Raw genomic sequence first — 21,414 nt, forward strand, 5'->3', positions numbered from 1 at the left:
GGACTGCACTAACCTAGTTCCATTCTTCTGTCCAGTCATAGCCAAAGAATCACCTGCAATGGCTTCTCTTCCAGCTCCCGCTCCGTTACCTCTGTACCCCAAGGATCTATCCTTGGCCCCCTCATATTTCTCATCTACATGCTGCCCCTCAGCAACATCCAAAAACACAACAGGTTCCACATGTATGTTGACGACACCCAGCTCTACCTCACCAGCACCTCTCGACCCCTCCGCTGTCTCTAAACTGTCAGACTGCTTGTCTGACCTGAGCAGAAATTTCCTCCAACTAAATATTGGGAAGACCGAAGCCATTGTCTTCGGTCCCCACCACAAACTCCGTTCCCTAGCCACTGACTCCATCCCTCTCCCTGGCAACTGTCTGAGGCTGAACCAGACTGTTCACAATCTTGGTGTCGTATTTGACCCCGACCCAAGATGAGCTTCTGACCACATATCCGCGTCATCATTAAAACCACCTAGTTCCACCTCCATAACATCGCCCGACTCCGCCCTTGCCTCAATTCATCTGCTGCTGAAGCCCTCATCCATGCTTTTGTTACCTCTAGACTTGACTTCCAACGCACTCCTTGCCACCCTCCATAAACTTAAGCTCATCGAAAACTCTGCTGCCCGTATCCTAACTTGCTCATGGTTCACTCATCAAGCCTATGCTCGCTGACCTACATTGGCTCCCGGTTAAGCAAGGCCTCAATTTTAAAATTCTCATCCTTGTTTTCAAATCCCTCAATGGCTTTACCCTTCCCTATCTCTGTAACCTCCTCCAGCCCTACAACCCTCTGAGATATCTGCATTCCTCCAGTTCTGGCCTCTTGCGCACCCCTGATTTTAACCGCTCCACCATTGGCGGCTGTGCCGTCAGCTGCTGAGGCCCTAAGCTCTGGAATTCCCTCCCTAAGCCTCTCTGCCTCTCTACATCTCGACCTCTCTTTCCTCCTTTAAGACACTCCTTAAAACCTACCTCTTTGACCAAGTTTTTGGTCATCTGCCCTAATATCCCCTTATGTGGCTCAGTGTCAAATTTTGTTTGGCACACCTGTGAAGCAATTTGGGACGTTTTAATGTGTTAAAGGTGCTATATAAATGCAAGTAATTGTTATTGTTTCGTCCAGTTTATATGGGCGAGTTTTATGCTGTGGAAGTTTTGCTCAATGTCAGAACATTCATTGTGGGACCTGTAAGTAATTGAAATGAGGTCTATTAATGTCAGAAGCCAAATTGCCCACTGGAAAATTGGGTGCTGCAGGATGCCAGGCTTGATATTCCAGCCTCTGCACACCAGCAGGGCCTCAGTATATCAGCCCTTGTATTTATTGATTCTCCCAAATCATGTTCCGTCCTCAGATTTCAAATTGTGGATTTTGCTGCTGCATTCATTCTATTAAAAGCGGGGTGGATAGAGATTACAAACAATTTAACCACAGTCCCTAATTTGGCTACATTTTGAGGATAAGCTCACAGGTTTCCCTCAGCTGTGCAGGGATGATATTCCCATTGTTTTTGTTCTTGTTGCTCTCATGTACTTGCCTTCCTTGTGGATTTGGTTTCTCCACAGCAAAATAGCTGATACCAGGATGAAAGTTACAATCCAACATTTAGTAGCATTTTGGTCTTCTGCCACACTGCAGTACAGATGTGCACTTCTGGTGCATGAGGCACTGCATTGGGAGCATAGTCATAAAATAATCCCTTATGGATTTTTAGTAAAAGTCACTCCTCACTAGTCTCTGGTTTAAATTACTCGTATACTATGTAAAGATAAATTTAATTTCAATAATGTGCAACAACTTTTAACAGTTGTCGACGATCCTTAGGTTATCACAGCATTTTTTCTATTTGTAGGAGACATTATTTAAGTGAACATCAGTGTGTCATATTATGTTTTACAAATCTAGTGGCGCTGCCGACCAATCTGATCAGACCATCAGTTGACAAAAAGCCTTTGTGAAGTAACTGACTCAGCATTTATACTATATAGGTGCCAAGAAAACTTTTTTAGAAATATGTTTTTAGAACTGCAGGTGACATGTCCTATCCAAGAAAGTAATGATAAACATATATATGTGAAATATAAAAGAGAATAATAGGTAAAAATCATGGAGTAGCAGATGAGTGACACCAAGCTTGGGTCTCAAAAATCTAAATCTGAAGATTATAAGAGAAAGGGAAGCCCAAAGGAGGTATGGAGTTCTGTCGTTTTCAGGTTCCTGGAAGAGCGAGTTAGAATAGAAACTAATGAAATGGGATTTGATTTCAACACAGGGAGGAGGAGGAAGAAGAGCGCATATTTGGAGGTTAGAAGTAAGAAGAAAGTTTAGAGGAACGCTGACCATAGTAGTACTATCAGTTAAATAGATATGAGAAGTTTTGACAGAGGAAAATAGGTTGAAGGTGAGAGTGGGATCAGTTGTCACAACAGTAGGCTGTCCAAGAGTGAAATAAGGTTAAAAAGAACCTCCCCAGACATGGGAGCAATATTCTAGCCTTGGCTGGACTTTAGAATTAGTTGTACCAAATAGTAATTATACTGACAACTAATAAGTAGGGGTGTTCTACAACTCTTGCCATATTATAGTTCTTTACAATGGTAGACTGCCTACAGCTTCAGAATTATAGGCTTGCTTGATTCATCAGACTGGTTGAAAAAGTGGGCTTGTATTCTTTTTATATAAATTGCTAGCAGCATATCGTCTTATTTTATTTTACTTTTACTCTTGGATGCAACAGATAGTACAGCAAATTAGATTTGACCAGTATACACAATACAGCCCATTGTAAATGGTTTCATAGAGTCATAGAATGGTTACAGCACGGAAGAATGCCATTCGGCCGGACGAGCCTGTGCCAGCTTGCTGCAAGAGCACTTCAGCTAGACCTACTCCCCCGCCCTTTCCCTGTAGCCCTGCAAATTTCTTTCCTTCAGATACTTGTCCAATTCCCTTTTGAAAGCCGTGATTGAGTCTGACTCCACCACTCTTTCAAGCAATGCATTCCAGATCCTAACCACTCGCTGCGTAAAAAAGTTTTTTCTTATGTTGCCTCTGGTTCTTTTGTCAATCACCTTAAATCTGTGTCCTCTGGTTCTCAACCCTTCTCCAATGGGAACAGTTTCCCGCTATCTACTCTGTCCAGACTCCTCGTAATTTTGAACACCTCTATCAAATCCCCTCTCAATGTTCTCTGCTCCAAGGAGAACAACTCCAGCTTCTCCAGTCTATCAAAGTAACTGAAGTCCCTCATTCCTGGAATCATTCTCGTAAATCTTTTCTGCACCTTCTCTAAAGCCTTTACATCCTTCCTAAAGTGTGGTGCCCAGAATTGGACACAGTACTCCAGTTGGGGCTGAATCACTGTTTTATACAGGTTCTTCATCATTTCCACACTTTTGTACTCTATACCTCTATTAATGAAGTCCAGGATCCCGTAAGTCTTTTTAACTGCTTTCTCAACCTGCGCTGCCACCTTCAACGATTTGTGCACACATACCCCCAGTTCTCTCTGTTCGTGCACCCCCTTCAGGATTGTACCATTTAGTTTATATGTCCTTTCCTCATTCTACCAAAATGTATGATATTCCGTTTGCTGTGGCTCAGTGGGAAGCACTCTTGCCTCGGAGTCAGAAGGTTGTGGGTTCAAATCCCACTCCAGAGACTTGAGCACACAAATCTAGACCAACACTCTAGTGCTGAGGGAGTGCTGCACTGTCGGTGGTGCCATCTTTCAGATGAGACATTAAGCCGAGGCCCCGTCTGCTTTCTCAAGTGAACGTAAAAGATCCCATGGCATTATTTCGAAGAAAAGCAGGGGAGTTATCCCCAGTGTCCTGGCCAATATTTATCCCTCAATCAAAGTTTAAAAAAACAGATTATCTGGGCATTATCACATTGCTGTTTGTGGGACCTTGCTGTGCACAATCGGCTACCGCATTTCTTGCATTACAACAGTGACTACGCTTCAAAAGTACTTCATTGGCTGTAAAGCACTTTGGGACGTTCTGAGGTCATGAAAGACACTGGGCCAGAAATTCGTGACCAAATGCGTGAGTACGGTCTGGGTACTCACGCATCTGGCCGTTGGAAATGCCGGCGTTCAGCATGCACAGCGCATGCGGGGAACGCCGGCATTTCCAGACCTCAGAACGAAGGGGTTCATAGTCACAGCGCGTGCGACTGCACAGGCAGCGCTTGCGCAGTGAACTTCGTCAATTTCATTCATGGATTCAGTGAGGGTAAGTCCTTACAAGTTACACTTGAAAAAAGCATGTGTAAAGTTGTTCCAAGGCTGCGGAGGAAGATATATTTTATCGTGGAGCTTCTGAAAGGCAATATTTTTGTTTGGGAAAGGGAGGGAAGTTATTTTAAGAAATTTTAAGTAAGTTTTAAAGTTTAAATTTTTTTTTTTAAACGGGTTTTCAGAACGGTAGGTAGAAGGAGCAATTGTGGCTGTGTGAATGGAATGTGAAAATGAGTGTTCTAAAATGAGTAATGTAACATTTCCAGCACTTTTAAGAAAGAAACTTTTCATCAGTAATAAGTAATTATGTATGTATGTCCGCATATATTCCTTTACGTATATGTATGTATGTTTTATATTCCTTTACTTATGTGTATGAATGTATGTTTTTAATTATGATTTTCCAATAAGTTACTTTCTCTGAAAGTCATAATTAAATAATACATTCATACACATAAGTAAAGGAATATATACATAACACGCAAAGGAATATATACAGACATACATACTTTCAGAAGCTCCACGATAAGAAATATCTTCCTCCGCAGCCTCTGGAGCAACTGTACCCATGCTTTTTTCATGTGTAAGTTGTAAGGACTTGACCTCACTGAAAGCATGAATGAAAGCGGCGAATTTTACTGCGCACGCGCTGCCTGTGCAGTCGCACGCGTTCTGCCTCTGAACCCCTTCGTTCAGAGGACAGGAAATGCCGGTTTTCCCCACATGCACTGTTCATGCTGAAAACCGGCATTTCCTCCGGCCAGACGCGTAAGTACCCCGACCGTACTTGCGCATTTGGAAGGGAATTACTGGGCCAACATTTTACATGTCAATAAAATGAAAAATTTAACAATTGCACGATTTGCCCCCTCGCATCTGCGACTGAGGGTCCAAGGAGGTGCATTGCGCAAGAGGTCATCGTCGTACGTATCCTCACACTGTTCCCTTTCGGGAACTGTATGAAGTGGTGGAAGGATTTATGGCCGTGATTAACGCTCATTCCGTGACCGTAACCATCTTTGAACCAGCCATTAGGGTGGTTAGCCCTATGGCGTGAGGGTTTTACGGGCTCCCACAACCCATCTGGGGGGGGGGCCACCCACACCCACGGACGCAAGTATCCCGCTGGATGTCCACCCAGAATTTAAAGTTGGAGCTCCGACTCCACTTGCCGGGACTGTCTGGAGTGGGGTTCAAAACCCTACTCCTTCTGGCCCAGCGGCGGGGATGCTTACTGCTACGCAAAAGGCCCACTCCGCACAAATGGTGACACCCATACGTTTCCTGCGCCTTTTCCCTCCCCGTGACTGGAGCCCTATGCTGCCACTTGAAAGACCAAGCTATCATCTGCCCTTTTTGCGGCGCCTTTGACTTCTCATTACCAATGATGAGCAGGCGCTGCACCTCCACCTCCTTGAGGAGATTGCTGAGGTCATCATCAGTTCAATTGTGAGTTCTTTTAATGCCGTGAATTGTGCTCATTCCAGCCATTTCACGTTGCTAATCGGATTGGGCCTTTGGCATAGCGGTAGGATCCCCGCCGCTGGGCCAGATCAGGGTAGGGTTTTGAACCCCGCTCCAGACAGTCCCGGCAAGTGGAGTCGGAGCTCCGGCTCTAAATTCTGGGTTGACATCCAGTGGGATATTTGCGTCCGTGGGTGTGGGTGGCCCCCCCTCCTTGTATAGCTTGTGGGAGCCCGTAAAACCCTCCCGCCGTAGGACTAACCGCCCTAATGGCTGGTTCAAAGATGGTTACGGTCACGGAATGAGCGTTAATCATGGCCATAAATCCTTCCACCACTTCATACAGTTCCCCAAAGGGAACAGTGTGAAGACACGTATGACGACGACATTGCTAAATAAATAAATGGAATTTAAAAAAATCTTTTAGGGCTTTTAAAAGTCTTTAAATTGCTTTAATTCTGTTTAAAACTACTTCAGATTCTTCAAAATAATGTAAACGTTTTTAAAAGTTTATAAAAGTTACCAAAAGCTTCAAAAAACTTCCAAAAACCTATTTAAACTGCTGCTTTGCATGTAAAAATGCTTAGCAGCTTGGCAGAAACATTGGGGGCGTGTCCTGTTAAACTGAGACCTCAAGGGGCGTGTCTCAGTTGCACAGCGCGCTCCAGGCTTCGCACTGGCTGCACTCCTGGGCGGCGTGACGTCAAGCGCTGCCCGGGATTCTTCAGATTCAAAATGGAATTCCAGGCGTCCCTGTCGGTGATCGGCAGGCGCGTCGGGTAAGTGCAAATCGGGACCTTGCACGCGCGGCAAGCCCCGTTCACAAATTTCTGGCCCACTATATAAATGCAAATCTTTCTTTACGTAGAATTAGAATTTATTGACTGCAGCCTTTTAAATGACATTTAGTACAGCTCTTTGTCTACTTTATACAGTTACAAAAATGTCTCTCATTTTCTATTCTCCTGGGATAAGTAAAATCTATGAAATAACTTACAAATTCTGTACCAATTGAAAGCTACCTTTTTAGGATACTGCATTTCGATCTGATTGTTCAAATGTTTCTATTGTTACTTTTAGATTGTTGTACAACCTGACATAAAAAGAGGGAATTAGATCAAGGCAGTATTTATTATGTGCACAATATACATCTCTTTGCCTGAAAATAAATGCAGCATGTAGCTAAATATGTTCTTTGTGTATATTTTCTCTCCTTTGTTGGCTTTCAACATTCCTGCTCTGTGCTGTGGATTACCTTTAGCATCACTGTGACAATCTGACTTCTTTCTTTTCCATAGCTGCACATTACCTTCCCCACGTTCATTCTATCACCAAAACAACCTTCTTCAACCATCAAAACCTCCAGTAGACAATTCATGGGATGGGATAGATTTCCCTGAACATGTTCCTTTTCCCAGAATTATGAAACGTGTCACTATGTCAAAGTGCGCTAATTAACTATCAATCTGAGATTGATGAAAATTACATTTAGAGGAGAATTTGAACATCTGTCAAAGAAGGATTAAAATCCAAACAATATGAATGACTCCTGATTCAATTTAAAGAAAATCAGAAAATTGAAGTTCGCAGATAAGGGACAAGTTTGTTTAAGATATTGTATCCTACAGGAAAGTTCACATAGAAACATAGAAGATAGGAGCAGGAGTAGGCCATTCGGCCCCTTGAGCCTGCTCCGCCATTCAGTGCGATCATGGCTGATCGTCACGGCTGCAGAATTGTCGCATTTAAATAGTTCTGTCTCTGCAAGTGACTGCTTGTTAAATAGTAAATTAGGTATTGAATAAGTTGAATTTTTTTCCAAATTCCAAGTGTCTACCTCAAAATCAGAGAAGCTATTGCTGCACAACTCCTCCCAAGACTCCCTGTTTCAAACAAAGCAATCTGATTTCCGTACCTCCTGCAGCACAAAGACTGCAGCATAATGACATTTTCTGTTACTGTGAATGTGGCTCATTGCCCCGCTTCATTGTTCTTGACCTGTCCACTGCCTTTGACACAGTTAACCATTCTATTCTCCAAACATTTTTTTCTCAGTATTCTAATTTTGTGGCACTGCTGTCTCTAGTTCCAGTCATACTTGTCCCAATGACAATATTATGGGCTGAATTTTCAGGCCTCCCACCTGACTAAAATTGGGTGGCAAGGCCCCGAAAATGGTGGGTAATGACCTACCATCTCATCGCCATCATTGTGTCCACGGCAATGTTATGCCAGGTATACCACACGGCAGTCGATGCAGCCCTCTGTGTCTGGTGGTAGGTCATTACAATGCTAATTGGGGTCCTATGATATACATAGTACCTTGATTGCCATTTTTGGTCTACAGTGGGCAGAGCGTGAGTTGTGCATGCTCCAACCAGCATCAGTTGGTGACCTAGCTGAAGAGGAGCCAGAAGGTAAGTTCCTCTTCATTTTTGTGGGGCCAGGAGGAGGAGGAGAGCTGCTCTTCTTACCTACCTTCTTGTGGCCTGGAGCCTGCTGGCTGCCCTGAGGCGCCACAGCCTGCCTCACACCGGAACTACCAACATTCTACCAGCCAACTGCTGAAAGTTCACTCAGGGAAAATCAACCCCTACATATTTTCCAATGATTTCTCATATCTTGCCTACATGGCCTCCCTCAGTATACCCCAGGGCTCCATTCTTGATCCTCTTTTTTTCATCATCTATATGCTGCCCCTTAGTGACATCAAGAAGTACAGGATCGGATTCTATATGTATGCTTATGACACCCTGCTTTACCTTTTCTGCTTCTTTTGATTCCAAGACTATTAATTCTTCAGATGTCTGCCCAACATTAAGTCTTGGATGAATCAGAATTTCCTGCAGCTCAATGTAGACAAAACTAAAGCTATCCTCTTTTACTCTTATCGGCTCCTTCATGCCTCTCCATCAACCTATCCAACTGCCACGACAGAGTAAATATGCAGGTGGGAACCTCAGCATGCTGCTTGGTCCTAGCTCGCCTTTCTTCCCCACATCAGTTGACGCTAGTCTACTCCTTGTTCCTCAACCTCTTTGCTTTATCATTTTATCATTGATTGGCTGCTCTTTCAACCACCCTGCCCATGTTGTCCCCAAATCCCTGTGTTACTTCAAAATTCTTTCTAAAACCTTCCTGTTGATCTGTTCTTTTGGTACTGTTCCCTCATACCACTTACTACTAGTGGTATAATGCCTGTTCTCTATGGTTTTGGTGTCCATTTTCTTCTGTGCTCTGAGATATCTATCCAATATGAAGGACACTGTATAAACAAATCTTGTTGCATCTCTTTGTTTCATTGAGCAAATCACTGTGGGCAGTGAAATTATTTTGGAATAAATATTAATGTTGCACTAGATTTTATTTGTTGATCAATTAAGTTGCAATAATAGAACTTCGTCTAAGAGGGTTGAGAAACTGTTAACTAATCTCTGATTAGCTAATTGTAACTTACAAGTCTCTCGTGCCCTCTTTTAACCTATCCTATCAGTTGTTTCCTTTAAACAGAAGTATACCTTTTACATGTATACTAAAACTAATTTTGTTAAATACCTATCATATAATAGATCTTATTTCTGCCAAAATTGAGAGGGAAATTTAATGAACGAGTAAACTAGAACAATGCTGTTAATTTATTGCAAGTCATAATGGAAAAGGCAATACAGATATAAATGCAATATTAAAACAGAATTTAATTTGTAAAATTGGATTAACATCTCATGCTTCCTGCTTCTGACCAGAATCTGTTATTGTGATTATGAAAATTGTAGAATGTGTCTGCTTTCAAAAATATGATGTAGATAAATTTGTATGTGCACAAAGTAAAAGTGAATATATATGTGCCTATCAAAGTCTTGAGTTGAGTGATTTTTAAGTTATTCTTTTACAGGTCGGAGGAACAACAATCACCAAAGTAAGTTTGCTATTTCTTCCTCCATCCACCCAAAAATTTGTATTTTTGTAAATTACTACAAATTATAATGGGCCAGATATAATGGAAAATAACTGTGTTAATGATGCGCACTGTTCGTAATGCGCAAATCAACAACAACAACTTGTATTTATATAGCACCTTTAACGTAGTAAAACGTCCCAAGGCGCTGCACAGGAGTATTATAAGACAAAAAATTTGACACCGAACCACATAAAACTTGGTCAAAGAGGTAGGTTTAAAGGAGGAAAGAGAGGTGGTGAGGTTTAGGCAGGGAATTCCAGAGCTAAGGACCTAGGCAACAGAAGGCACAGCCACCAACGGTTGAGCGATTTATAATCAGGGATGCTCAAGAGGGCAGAATTTGAGGAGCGCAGATATCTCGAGGGGTTGTGGGGCTGAAGGAGATTACAGAGATAGGGAGGAGCGAGGCCATGGAGGGATTTGAAAGCAAGGATGAGAATTTTGAAATAGAGGCGCTGCTTAACCGGGAACCAATATAGGTCAACGACCACAGGGGTGATGGGCGAAGGGCAAACGGGACTTGGTGTGAGTTAGGACATGGGCAGCTGAGTTTTGGATGACCTCAAGTTTACGTAGTATAGAATGTGGGAGACCAGCCAGGAGTGTGTTGGAATAGTCAAGTCTAGAGGTAACAAAGGCATGGATGAGGGTTTTGGCAGTGGATGAGCTGAGGCAAGGGCGGAGATGGGCGATGTTACGGAGGTGGAAGTAGGCGGTCTTTGTTATGCTGCAGATATGTGGTCGGAAGCTCATTTCAGGATCAAATATGACACCAAGGTTGCGAACAGTGTGGTTCACCCTCAGACAGATGTTAGGGAGAGGGATGAAGTCAGTGGCTAGGGAACGGAGTTTGTGGCGGGGACCGAAAACAATGGCTTCAGTCTTCCCAATATTTAATTGGAGAAAATTTCTGCTCATCCAGAACTGTATGTTGGACAAGCAGTCTGACAATTTAGAGAACATGGAGGGGTTGAGAGAAGAGGTGGTGAGGTAGAGCTGGGTGTCGTCAGCGTACGTTTGGCAACATGTAGATGAGAAATAGGAGGGGGCCAAGGATAGATACTTGGGGGATACCATTGGTAACGATGCGGGAGCGGGAAGAGAAGCCGTTGCAGGTGATTCCCTGGCTACAATTAGATAGATAAGAATGGAACCAGGCGAGTGCAGTCCCACCCAGCTGGACGACGGTGGAGAGGCGTTGGAGAAGGATGGAGCGGTCAACCGTGTCAAAGGCTGCAGACAAGTCAAGAAGGACGAGGAGGGATAGTTTACCTTTGTCACAGTCACAAAGGATGTCATTTGTGACTTTGATGAGAGCCGTTTCGGTACTGTGGCAGGGCCGGAAACCTGATTGGAGGGATTCAAACATGGAATTGCGGGAAAGGTGGGCACGGATTTGGGAGGCGACAACACGTTCAAGGACTTTGGAGAGGAAAGGGAGGTTGGAGATGGGATGGTAGTTTGCAAGGATGTAGGGGTCAAGGTTTGGTTTTTTGAGGAGAGGAGTGATGACGCCAGATTTGAGGGAGAGGGGGACAGTACCCGAGGAGAGAGAACTGTTAACAATGTCAGCTAACATGGGAGCCAGAAAAGGAAGTTGGGTGGTCAGCAGTTTGGTGGGAATAGGGTCGAGGGAGCAAGAGGTGGGTCTCATGGTCAAGATGAGCACGGAGAGGTCATGAGGGGAGATCGGAGAGAAACTGGAGAAATGACAAGGGCAGCGGGGAGCCTTAGAGGAAGTTTGCCCCGATGGGCTAGGGGAAGGAAAGGAAATGGCAGTGGCAGCTCAACGGATGGTCTCAATCTTAGAGACAAAAAGTCCATGAGCTCCTCACACTTGTTGGAGGTGAGAGTGGAGGAGACAGGAGAGAGTGGTTTAAGAAGATGGTTAGCAGTAGAGAATAGGAGCCGGGGCCAGCAAGTTCAGGGGATTAAGACATGCGTCGTGAGTTGCAAATCTCCAGAACTTGTTGGTTGATTATACCACTCCGCTGTTTGCTTTGCACAAATGGCATCTCGTCCTTAGCCTCCCCGTTATTTTTAAGAAATTGTTGAATTTGCACATTAATTGCCCATTAAACACACCGCAGAAAGTTGGGGCTGGAACGTAACAACATAAGTACCTGTTTAGCGATGTGATAATTGTTAATGCAATACAAATCACCCTCTCTGGCCTAGACAGGAACCATTTAAATTGTTCAATCTCATTCCTGCAATTAGTAAATTCTTCTTAGAGATTTTTAAAATGTCAATTTTTTTTCTTACCTTTCCTTTCTGTCTTTCTCAATCCAATCTTTCTTTCCCTCTCTGTTTCTCTTTCTGTACCTGATTTGACTCTAATTTACCCCCCTTCTCCGTCGTCCTCCTGTTTCTTTCTCGATCTTTAAATCTCATTGGTTAAGGAGATACACTGTTGGTCTCTCCGTTCACTAAGGTCAGTTCGCACTTCCAACAAGTTACAGCGCAAACATTTTTTGAGTCGTGCAGGAAAAAGTCTAAATAATGGCTTATGCCACAAGATACCCTGAATCAGCAAGTTCTGGGCCATGTGATATATCATGTGTGTAAAAATCACGAATTTGAGCAAACTGTTTCCTAATTGTGGGCTTTAGGCTTATTTCCTTATGATTACCTTTAACTTAAATGTGACACCTCTATCCCATGGCTCTTAATTTAATTTAACCTGTTTGCAGGACAGTTGCAGGGGGTGAAATGCAACAACAGTTCCCTCATTCCATCAAAAGACAACGGCGATCACTAACACACTCGGTGAATGGCGTAGACACTAATATACCAAGTGATGATCACCTATCTGTGTCTGTTTCTCACCCACTGGATGGTGTTGACTTGCAGTTTCGTGAGACCTATGAATCTATGGCACCAAGAACAAGCGAGGGTGAAATGACCCCCTGCCAATACTACTGTGATGACAAGGTTTGCAAAACTAAATGCAGCTTTCATTTTAAAAGCAAAACGTAATCTATCATTATATCAGTTTACATAGCAAGTAAAGTTGGGGAAAAAGCAGACTACGGCAGCAATATGAATTGTTCATTCTTCATTCCAGTCTCCTCCACATCTATCGGTCTGTTTATTTATAATTTAAAATGTTGCTTTTGTCAGTCTGTAGGTCATGGATAGGCATGGGAAAGTGATGAGTTTGCATTTCTGTGCCTGTAAGGCACAGAGGGTACTGATTGGCCTAAACTCCCAAGTGGCCAATTAAAAATTCTGAATGACCAATCAGAAAAACTGCAAATAAAAGAAAGCGGAAACGAACCAATTAAATTGTTAAAAAATTCAAGTTGTTTTGTCTGACATTTTTCACAGTAACTAACATTTCTAATGTCTCAAATAAGGTTTTAAACAAAATAAAAACATAAAGAATTACATATTTCAGAATGACATATTTACCCATCAAATTGTCTTCTGTGTCTTGTATTACCTTTATTGAAATTTTTACTTAAAGACCTCATTCGCTCAAATATCTAGGCTAGCAATTAGTATTTATCCCACACCTATCACTCTGCTTGCAATCCCTGGATGTTGCTGTCTGAGCATGTAAATAATTTTCCCAGTGTGCATTCGGAAAATTAACTCTGTACAACCTGAAGCCTGTATATTCTCACACTATACCACAATTTTTGAGTTTCTTTTAACTCAATTTATTTGAAGAGAATTAGTTTTAATAGCTTTATTCAGGTTAAATTTCAGATTACCAAGTCACCATTTTTTTACTCCCTAGAGCACCAGAATTTTCTGTTTGTATAGTCCAAAGGTTGCTTGAAATTAATTTAATTCTCACCTGTATTCTGGATGTCCACAGGCAGGGAGTGAGGGGGTAGACAGCAAAGGGATCAGGAGGCCTATAATAGGGGAAATATTTGAGAAGTGTTATGGCCAATAAACAGTTAACATGGCATTGTAATGGTTGCTTTTATATCACACTCTCTGGAACATTCTCTCTGGATATAACATTCAGTATGAGAGAAGACCCTGGAATGTAATTACTGCAGTATGCTTGCTCTCATCAGGGGGCCCTCTAGTGTTCAATTACACAATATATAAGTACACTACATATCAGAAGGGATTGTACAAATTATGTAAAAGCAGCTACTAAGAAACTGAAATAGCTAACACTTTTTTAACTATACTCTCACTACTGCGTGCGCCACCAGACTCTCTGAATCTGTGACTGGCAAGGTGCAGCACACTTCAAATTGAAAATTCCTATCGTGAGTGCCACCAACAGTTGTAACTGGTACTACAGACGGTAAATGGGTTTGCCCATAGGGAAAAGGTTCCCGTGAAAGTTTTTGATGAAGCACACACCCCACTTACCAAATTTGATGTATAATCGATCGATATGATTAAATTATAATATCTTCTAAATACAATGCTTAGACACATTGCAAATAATTATGTACAGAGTACTAATTCCACCAAAAATTCAAAATCTAAATTATTCATACTTTGTGCAGCAGATTATTGAACATATTGCATCCTTAAAATTCACCTACTTGTATTACATACGGTATAATAATTATGAAGCAGTAATTATAGCTAATACGCAAAATCTAAATGTCCTATGCTGTGTGGACGGACACTCAAAGTCCGTTCTCTGAAAATGCAGATGGTTGGCAATTATGCTTATCTTGATGCAGATATCCTACATACAAATATGGCAATGTTAGGAACCAATACTTTACTGTCCTAGCTAATCAGCCTGCAGGCATATAGGATACTAGCTGGAGTGCCCGGCGGTGCCGAGGGAACTAAAACTGTTTATAAAACTGTTGGGATTGAAGAACTCTTCCTAAGCACCCAGGAGTGATATTACATTATTCACAAAGTTTCAGTGTATGAGTTGAATAGGGAAATGAAAGATACTATCTCAGGCATTTAGAGGTCAGTTTAGAAATCAACAGTGAACATTTATTCCAATAATGTAAAACAATAGAACATTTTACAATATGCTGGAGTTACAACCAAAGACTGAGTGAATACTCCTTCTGGTAAAGGTTTGCAAACCCAATAGGTTTGGTATTGTACAGAGTGATTTTATAATAAATAAATGTATTCAACAGTACACTGTTATGTGTTATCTTGTAGTAGGTATGCAGCCTCTCAGATCTTGAAGAGTGCTGTTGAGTGCTTCAAGTGCCCTCTTGTGGGCCTTTGTACACTCATCCCACACAATGAGTTTAGACTTTTGAAGCAGCTCAGCAGCAGCATTTCCTTTGGTAATGGGACACACTGGGTGTTGCTGTCTTGTCAGATCCAGAGGGAGAGCAAAGGTTGAGTGGGCAGTGCGACCTCCTTGGAGAAGAATTGCAGCGATTCCTGATGAGGTTAAAGCCAGTGCAATGAATCCCTTAGAGCGAAGGATGGGCAGAAAGAGATTTCATATCCTTTTGGGGGAGTAAGACAGAGCAGCTTCTGTCAGCGTTGCATTCCAATGAATGTCATCCTGAATGAGTCCTCTCCTGCGGCAAGCTTTTATAAAGGAGGCACAGAGATGGCCAGGGAGAGTTTTGCGGTCATTAAATGATGTTGGGCCATCAACCTCATGGAGCAGTAGACGAAGGTGAAAGCACTCTGCATTATTGGAGAGCCCGTTGATAGACAACATTTTCTGTTTTCCCTGAGGGTGTTAAAATAAACAGATTCCTTGATGCACCAACTCTGGAACATGCCACGTACAACTGGCCATGTGAAAAACAGGGTGTGAGTAAGTTGATGCCAGCAACCTTCAAAGTCTGCCCCTGTGCCTTGTTGATTGACATTGCAAAAGAAATTGTCACAGGAAACTGTTGCCTTCTGAATTGAAATGGCAAGTCAGTTGGTATCATTGGAATTCGAGGAATGAGAACATCCCCCCCTCTGGCGCAGCCTGAGATGATGGTAGCCTCAATGAGATTTGGCATGAGCTTTTTGACTGCCAGTCTGGTTCCATTGCACAGCTTTGGTGGATATATGTTTCTTAGGAGCATGATGGGGGTGCCTTCCCTCAGCACCAGTTTGTGAAGAGGCGTTCCTGAAGGCTGCAATGAGTTGAGGAACTCAGTGGGGTAGTGTACCCCATCAGCACTGTCACAAACAGTATCAACACTTTTATAAATTTGCTCTTGGCCAGGGAGTTTTTGAAGAAGCAGCATGTTGATGTTGTTGACAGTATCATTCCTGGGTGCAAGTATTGACCGTTCACACAGCCACTTGGGATCTTTGAAGTGATTGAGGAGGTCTGGATACACCTTTGAGATCAACTCATCAACTGTTGTGACTTGACTGCCAAAGCCTGGAGGAATTGTGATTTGACCACTGCTGTCAATTGGCAACTTTCCTTCTCCCAATTGTAGCAAAAGTTGCGCAAAGGATTCTGTCATCTCGTCACCATGCATAAGAACATGCATGTTTGTGGTCAAATGGACTGTTTGCACATTTGGCCACAGATGGGATGCCTTGAGACATGCATTGAGTTCATCTGCTGGAGTTCCTCTGGGGACAACTGGCAGGATTTGGCAGAAATCACCTGCCAGCAACAGGGTGATGCCACCCATCAGCCTATTGTTGCCTCTCGGATCTTGAAGAGTTCTGTTGAGTGCTTCAAGTGCCCTCTTGTGGGCCATTGTACACTCATCCCACACAATGAGTCTACACTTTTGAAGCAACTCAGCAGCACCAGTTCCTTTGCTAATGTTACACACTGGGTGTTCTTGTGTTGTCAGATCCAGAGGGAGAGCAAAGGTTGAGTGGGCAGTGCGACCTCCTTGGAGAAGAGTTGCAGCGATTCCTGATGAGGTTACAGCCAGTGCAATAAATCCCTTAGAGCGAACCATGGTCAGTAAAAGATTGATCAGGAATGTCTTCCCTGTCCCACCAGGTGCATCGAGGAAGATAATGCCACCTACATTGTTTTCCACCATATCCACAACCAACCTGTATGTCTCTTTCTGGTCTGGAACCAATTTAGGTTCAGTGATGGTGACAAAGGAGGTCAGTTGCTCAACATTGTAGGTGGTTTCCCTGAGGACCTCTCTGCTGAGACCTGGAGAATCATTCCTATTTGGAGATGGAAGGTTCAACTGAGTCACAGACTTGCCAGCCAATGCCAAAGTCTTGTCCTCCAAAAGGATCAATACCTGATTGTACATTGCATCAGTGAAGTTCAGCTCCATGGTGAGGTTGGCTCTCCTGAGTTGGTGTAAGATGTCTTCTGTGAGGCTGTCTTTGTGATCTTCCCACAACTGCATCGGGTTGGAAGGGCTGCAGAGGGAAATTATAATGGCAAAGAGATTTCGTAGCCTACTGGGGGAGTAAGACAGAGCAGCTTCTGTCATCGTTGCATGCCAATGAATGTCATCCTCAATGAGTCCTCTCCTGCGGCAAGCTTCTTGAAAGGAGTCACAGAGATGGCCAGTGACAGTCTTGAGGTCATTAAATGATGTTGGGCCAGCAACGTCATGGAGGAGTAGACGAAGGTGAAAGCACTCGGTGTTGTTTGGATGGACCGTGTAGACTCTGCCAAGTGCATCTGATGAGTACACCCCTGGATGACCAGGAACTTCTTTCTGACCTGCTCCAGGGCGCTGAGCCTGCCATGTCTTGTTTGGCTGCCAGGTGTAGTACTTGGGCACCTGATGATACAAAAGTGTCTTTGCAAAGTCATTCGTTTGGCACAACTGAAAGAATGCTGTAAGTTTTGTCTTTGGAGGTTCCTCGGCACGTTGGCTGGCATTTCCTGGTTGGAATAAAACCCTTTGTCCATTCTGCAAGTGAACATCCAATTTAGTGACAGTAGGGTAACGCTTGTGGATGTCAAATCCAAAAGTTCGCCAGGCTGCCTCATTGCTGCAGATGTAATGGCCCATCAGATGTGTGGTGATCTCATCATTTTGATTCTGCTGTCCAGCTGGTTGAAGATCAAAGACAGCTTGGTCACTGCCCTTATGGATGTACTTGCACACATATTTGATAGACTTAACTGAGTGGCAGTACTCCACATTGATGTGACATTTGAAGAGCCTGGATAGGAGTGGACAGTAAGGAACAATCCAAAGGTTGTCAACTTCCAATGTCTGTCTTTGCTGTGTTGTCTGATTTGACAGACCAGGTTGACCTGAGCCGCTAGATTTTTGAGTTCGCATTCTTATCTCAGTGCTGAAACCTCCGGTCTCTTTGCCCCTTCTCTTGTACAAAGGATAGCCATCATCCCCATGCTGAGTTTCTTCACGGAGTGGCTTTGGGTACCCTTTTGTACATGCATTGTTTTTCATGCAGGGAGAAGAAGGGTTGTGTCGCCCACAAGGACCATGAATCATATTTTTTACAACAACATCAAAGAGGATTGGATCATTGTCCTTATCGGGTAGCTCTGCAGAGATGAAGGAATCAACTTGATTGGGGTGAATCTTTGCCTGAAGCCAGAGTAAAAGATGAACATGAGGAAGTCCTCTCTTCTGCCACTCAATGCTGTACATGTAGCAATGGTGTGCACTAAAAAGTTTGCCCACAGTCAGGAGTTTTATCAGTTTTTTAACTTTGAGGTTGAAGACCCGTGCTATGAGGTCATGCCTTTCAGTACCAGCTTTGGGTGGGAACTCCTGCCATTGGGGATTGCAAGTCATGGTGATGAAGAGGTCAGGTCTGCCATAGTTTCTGACATAGGTCATGGCATCTTGCATGTGCTCATGCATGTACCTAGGACCTCCAATAAAGGTGGATGGTAGGATGACCAGTTGACCAATGTCCTCAGTGTTGCCATCATTGGCCACAGCATCTCGTAAGTGTATATAGTCTGTGATTCTCAAATGATTTTGGTTATTCCGGAACCAATTAAGCCGCTCTCCTTCCATTTTTGCATACATGTCAGTGAGGAACTGGTGGAGAAGTCCTCCACACTGAAGCAGGTGGTTTGAAGCAGTTTGTCGTTCCATCAGCCTGTATGAATAGAATTCCATGGCAGAAACCATCTTTTGCCTTTGGGCTGTAGGTGGCACACCAGTTTTGGGGTCAACATGTGGTATCTTGTTATAGGTATCGTATCCATCTTCCCCATGGCAAAACAAAAGCGGGTATTGCATAGGATCATATGACCTGTGAAGCTCAGAAATTCTTTTGAGTGGACTACCTCTCATATGCAAGACAATGTCCCGTTGTTCAAATTCTTGGCCCACAATGACAATGGCTACTTCATTGGTGGTTGGAGCATTGAAGCATCGCTCATGTTCACCTGCAGGAGTCTTGTCAGCCTTGATGACAATTTTGAGGTCTTCATTTGTTGTTTTTTCGATGGCTGTTTTGAAACTCTTTACATATGGGTTTTGCTGATGAAGCATCTCCTGTAACCCAAGCAAAGTTTGAAGCTTGATTTGGTGTTGTTGTGCGGGGAGAACAGCAGCTTCCCTGCGGTAATTGGCTTGCTCTTCGTCATCATCCAAGAAGTAGATTTGGAGAAACTGAGGTCTTTCGTTTGGTAGAGGAGTTAGTGAGCCAGCTGTATGGTACACCTGTCCATGAACTTTAAAAGTTGGGCAAAATCCTGATTCACGCACTCTGTTTGCACCAAAAGAAGTCATTGCAAAGCGGTTGTTGTACTTTCTGATGTGAGTGAGGAAATGTGTTGAAGCTGGATTTCGGCCGAACAGAAGTGAGTGTAGGGGTTCAGGTGGAGGTGTTAGTGTTGGAAGTTTAACCTTTCCTCCATTGCAGCAAATACCATCAATTTCCCCTTCCCACTTCAGAGCGCCACAGTGAGGGCAAATGATGGTCATCTTGCCAATGATGACTGTGGGGTCGGCTTCATAATTGATGGTGGGTGTATAGGAGAAGGCTGCTCCGAGCCAATGATTCCAAATGTCAGCTCTGGCAATGGCCCTGCGTCTATTGGCGGCCTGGCGACGTGCCTGAGTCTGGTCAGGAGTCTCTGAGGCTCTGTCGTGGGTATATCTCGCCTGGTCAACAGCATGACGTGCCTGAGTCTGGTCAGGAGTCTCTGAGGCTCTCCGAGCCTTTTTTCGGTATGCATCAGAAGAGCGGCGTCCAAGTCTGGTACGTTTTCTTGAGGGCATGCTGTTATGAAAAAAGAAAAAATAATTTTTATATATATATGTCTGTCTGTGTGGGAAGGAGAGAGAGATGGGGGGGGGGAAGGATAGAGAGAGGGCGGGGAAGGAGAGAGAGAGAGGGGGGAAGGAGAGAGAGAGAGGGGGAAGGAGAGAGAGAGAGGGGGGAAGGAGAGAGAGAGAGGGGGGAAGGAGAGAGAGAGAGAGGGGGGGAGGAGAGAGAGAGAGGGGGGGGAGGAGAGAGAGAGAGGGGGGGAGGAGAGAGAGGGGGGGAGGAGAGAGAGAGGGGGAAGGAGAGAGAGCGAGAGAGAGGGGGGAAGGAGAGAGAGCGAGAGAGGGGGGAAGGAGAGAGAGAGCGAGAGAGGGGGGAAGGAGAGAGAGAGCGAGAGAGGGGGAAGGAGAGAGAGAGCGAGAGGGGGGGAAGGAGAGAGAAAGAGAGAGGGGGGAAGGAGAGAGAAAGAGAGAGGGGGGAAGGAGAGAGAAAGAGAGAGGGGGGAAGGAGAGAGAAAGAGAGAGGGGGAAGGAGAGAGAGAGGGGGAAGGAGAGAGAGAGAGAAGGGGGAAGGAGAGAGAGAGAGAGGGGGGGAGGAGAGAGAGAGAGGGGAAGGAGAGAGAGAGAGAGGGGAAGGAGAGAGAGAGAGAGGGGAAGGAGAGAGAGAGAGAGGGGAAGGAGAGAGAGAGAGAGGGGGGAAGGAGAGAGAGAGAGAGAGAGGGGGGAAGGAGAGAGAGAGAGAGAGAGAGGGGGGAAGGAGAGAGAGAGAGAGAGAGGGGGGAAGGAGAGAGAGCGAGAGAGAGGGGGGAAGGAGAGAGAGCGAGAGAGGGGGGAAGGAGAGAGAGAGCGAGAGAGGGGGGAAGGAGAGAGAGAGCGAGAGAGGGGGAAGGAGAGAGAGAGCGAGAGGGGGGGAAGGAGAGAGAAAGAGAGAGGGGGGAAGGAGAGAGAAAGAGAGAGGGGGGAAGGAGAGAGAAAGAGAGAGGGGGGAAGGAGAGAGAGAGGGGGAAGGAGAGAGAGAGAGAAGGGGGAAGGAGAGAGAGAGAGAGGGGGGGAGGAGAGAGAGAGAGGGGAAGGAGAGAGAGAGAGAGGGGAAGGAGAGAGAGAGAGAGGGGAAGGAGAGAGAGAGAGAGGGGGGAAGGAGAGAGAGAGAGAGAGAGAGGGGGGAAGGAGAGAGAGAGAGAGAGAGGGGGGAAGGAGAGAGAGAGAGAGAGAGGGGGGAAGGAGAGAGAGAGAGAGAGAGGGGGGAAGGAGAGAGAGAGAGAGAGAGGGGGGAAGGAGAGAGAGAGAGGGGGGAAGGAGAGAGAGAGAGGGGGGAAGGAGAGAGAGAGAGGGGGGAAGGAGAGAGAGAGAGGGGGAAGGAGAGAGAGAGAGAGAGGGGGGGAAAGAGAGAGAGAGAGAGGGGGGAAGGAGAGAGAGAGAGAGAGGGGGGAAGGAGAGAGAGAGAGAGGGGGGGAAGGAGAGAGAGAGAGGGGGGAAGGAGAGAGAGAGAGAGGGGGGAAGGAGAGAGAGAGAGAGGGGAAGGAGAGAGAGAGAGAGGGGGGGAAGGAGAGAGAGAGAGAGGGGGGAAGGAGAGAGAGAGAGAGGGGGGGAAGGAGAGAGAGAGAGAGAGGGGGGAAGAGAGGAGAGAGAGGGGGAAGGAGAGAGAGAGAGAGAGAGAGGGGGGGGAGGAGAGAGAGAGAGGGGGGG

General features: G+C 44.7%; 1 protein-coding gene across 1 annotated transcript in view; it reads left to right on the forward strand.

Moving 5' to 3' along the window:
* The window catches only part of LOC147117291 (tyrosine-protein phosphatase non-receptor type 3-like), a 341,164-nt gene that overhangs the window by 222,510 nt on the left and 97,240 nt on the right, over positions 1–21,414 (forward strand). Inside the window, exons 15-16 of the mRNA XM_085989357.1 lie at positions 9,608–9,631; positions 12,367–12,649. Coding sequence (XP_085845483.1) covers positions 9,608–9,631; positions 12,367–12,649 — 307 coding nt within the window. The remainder of the gene's footprint in view (positions 1–9,607; positions 9,632–12,366; positions 12,650–21,414) is intronic.

The sequence above is a fragment of the Somniosus microcephalus genome, chromosome 5 (genome assembly GCF_052327205.1).
Source record: "Somniosus microcephalus isolate GS21.2 chromosome 5, FLI_Smic_1.0, whole genome shotgun sequence".
NCBI lineage: Eukaryota > Metazoa > Chordata > Chondrichthyes > Squaliformes > Somniosidae > Somniosus > Somniosus microcephalus.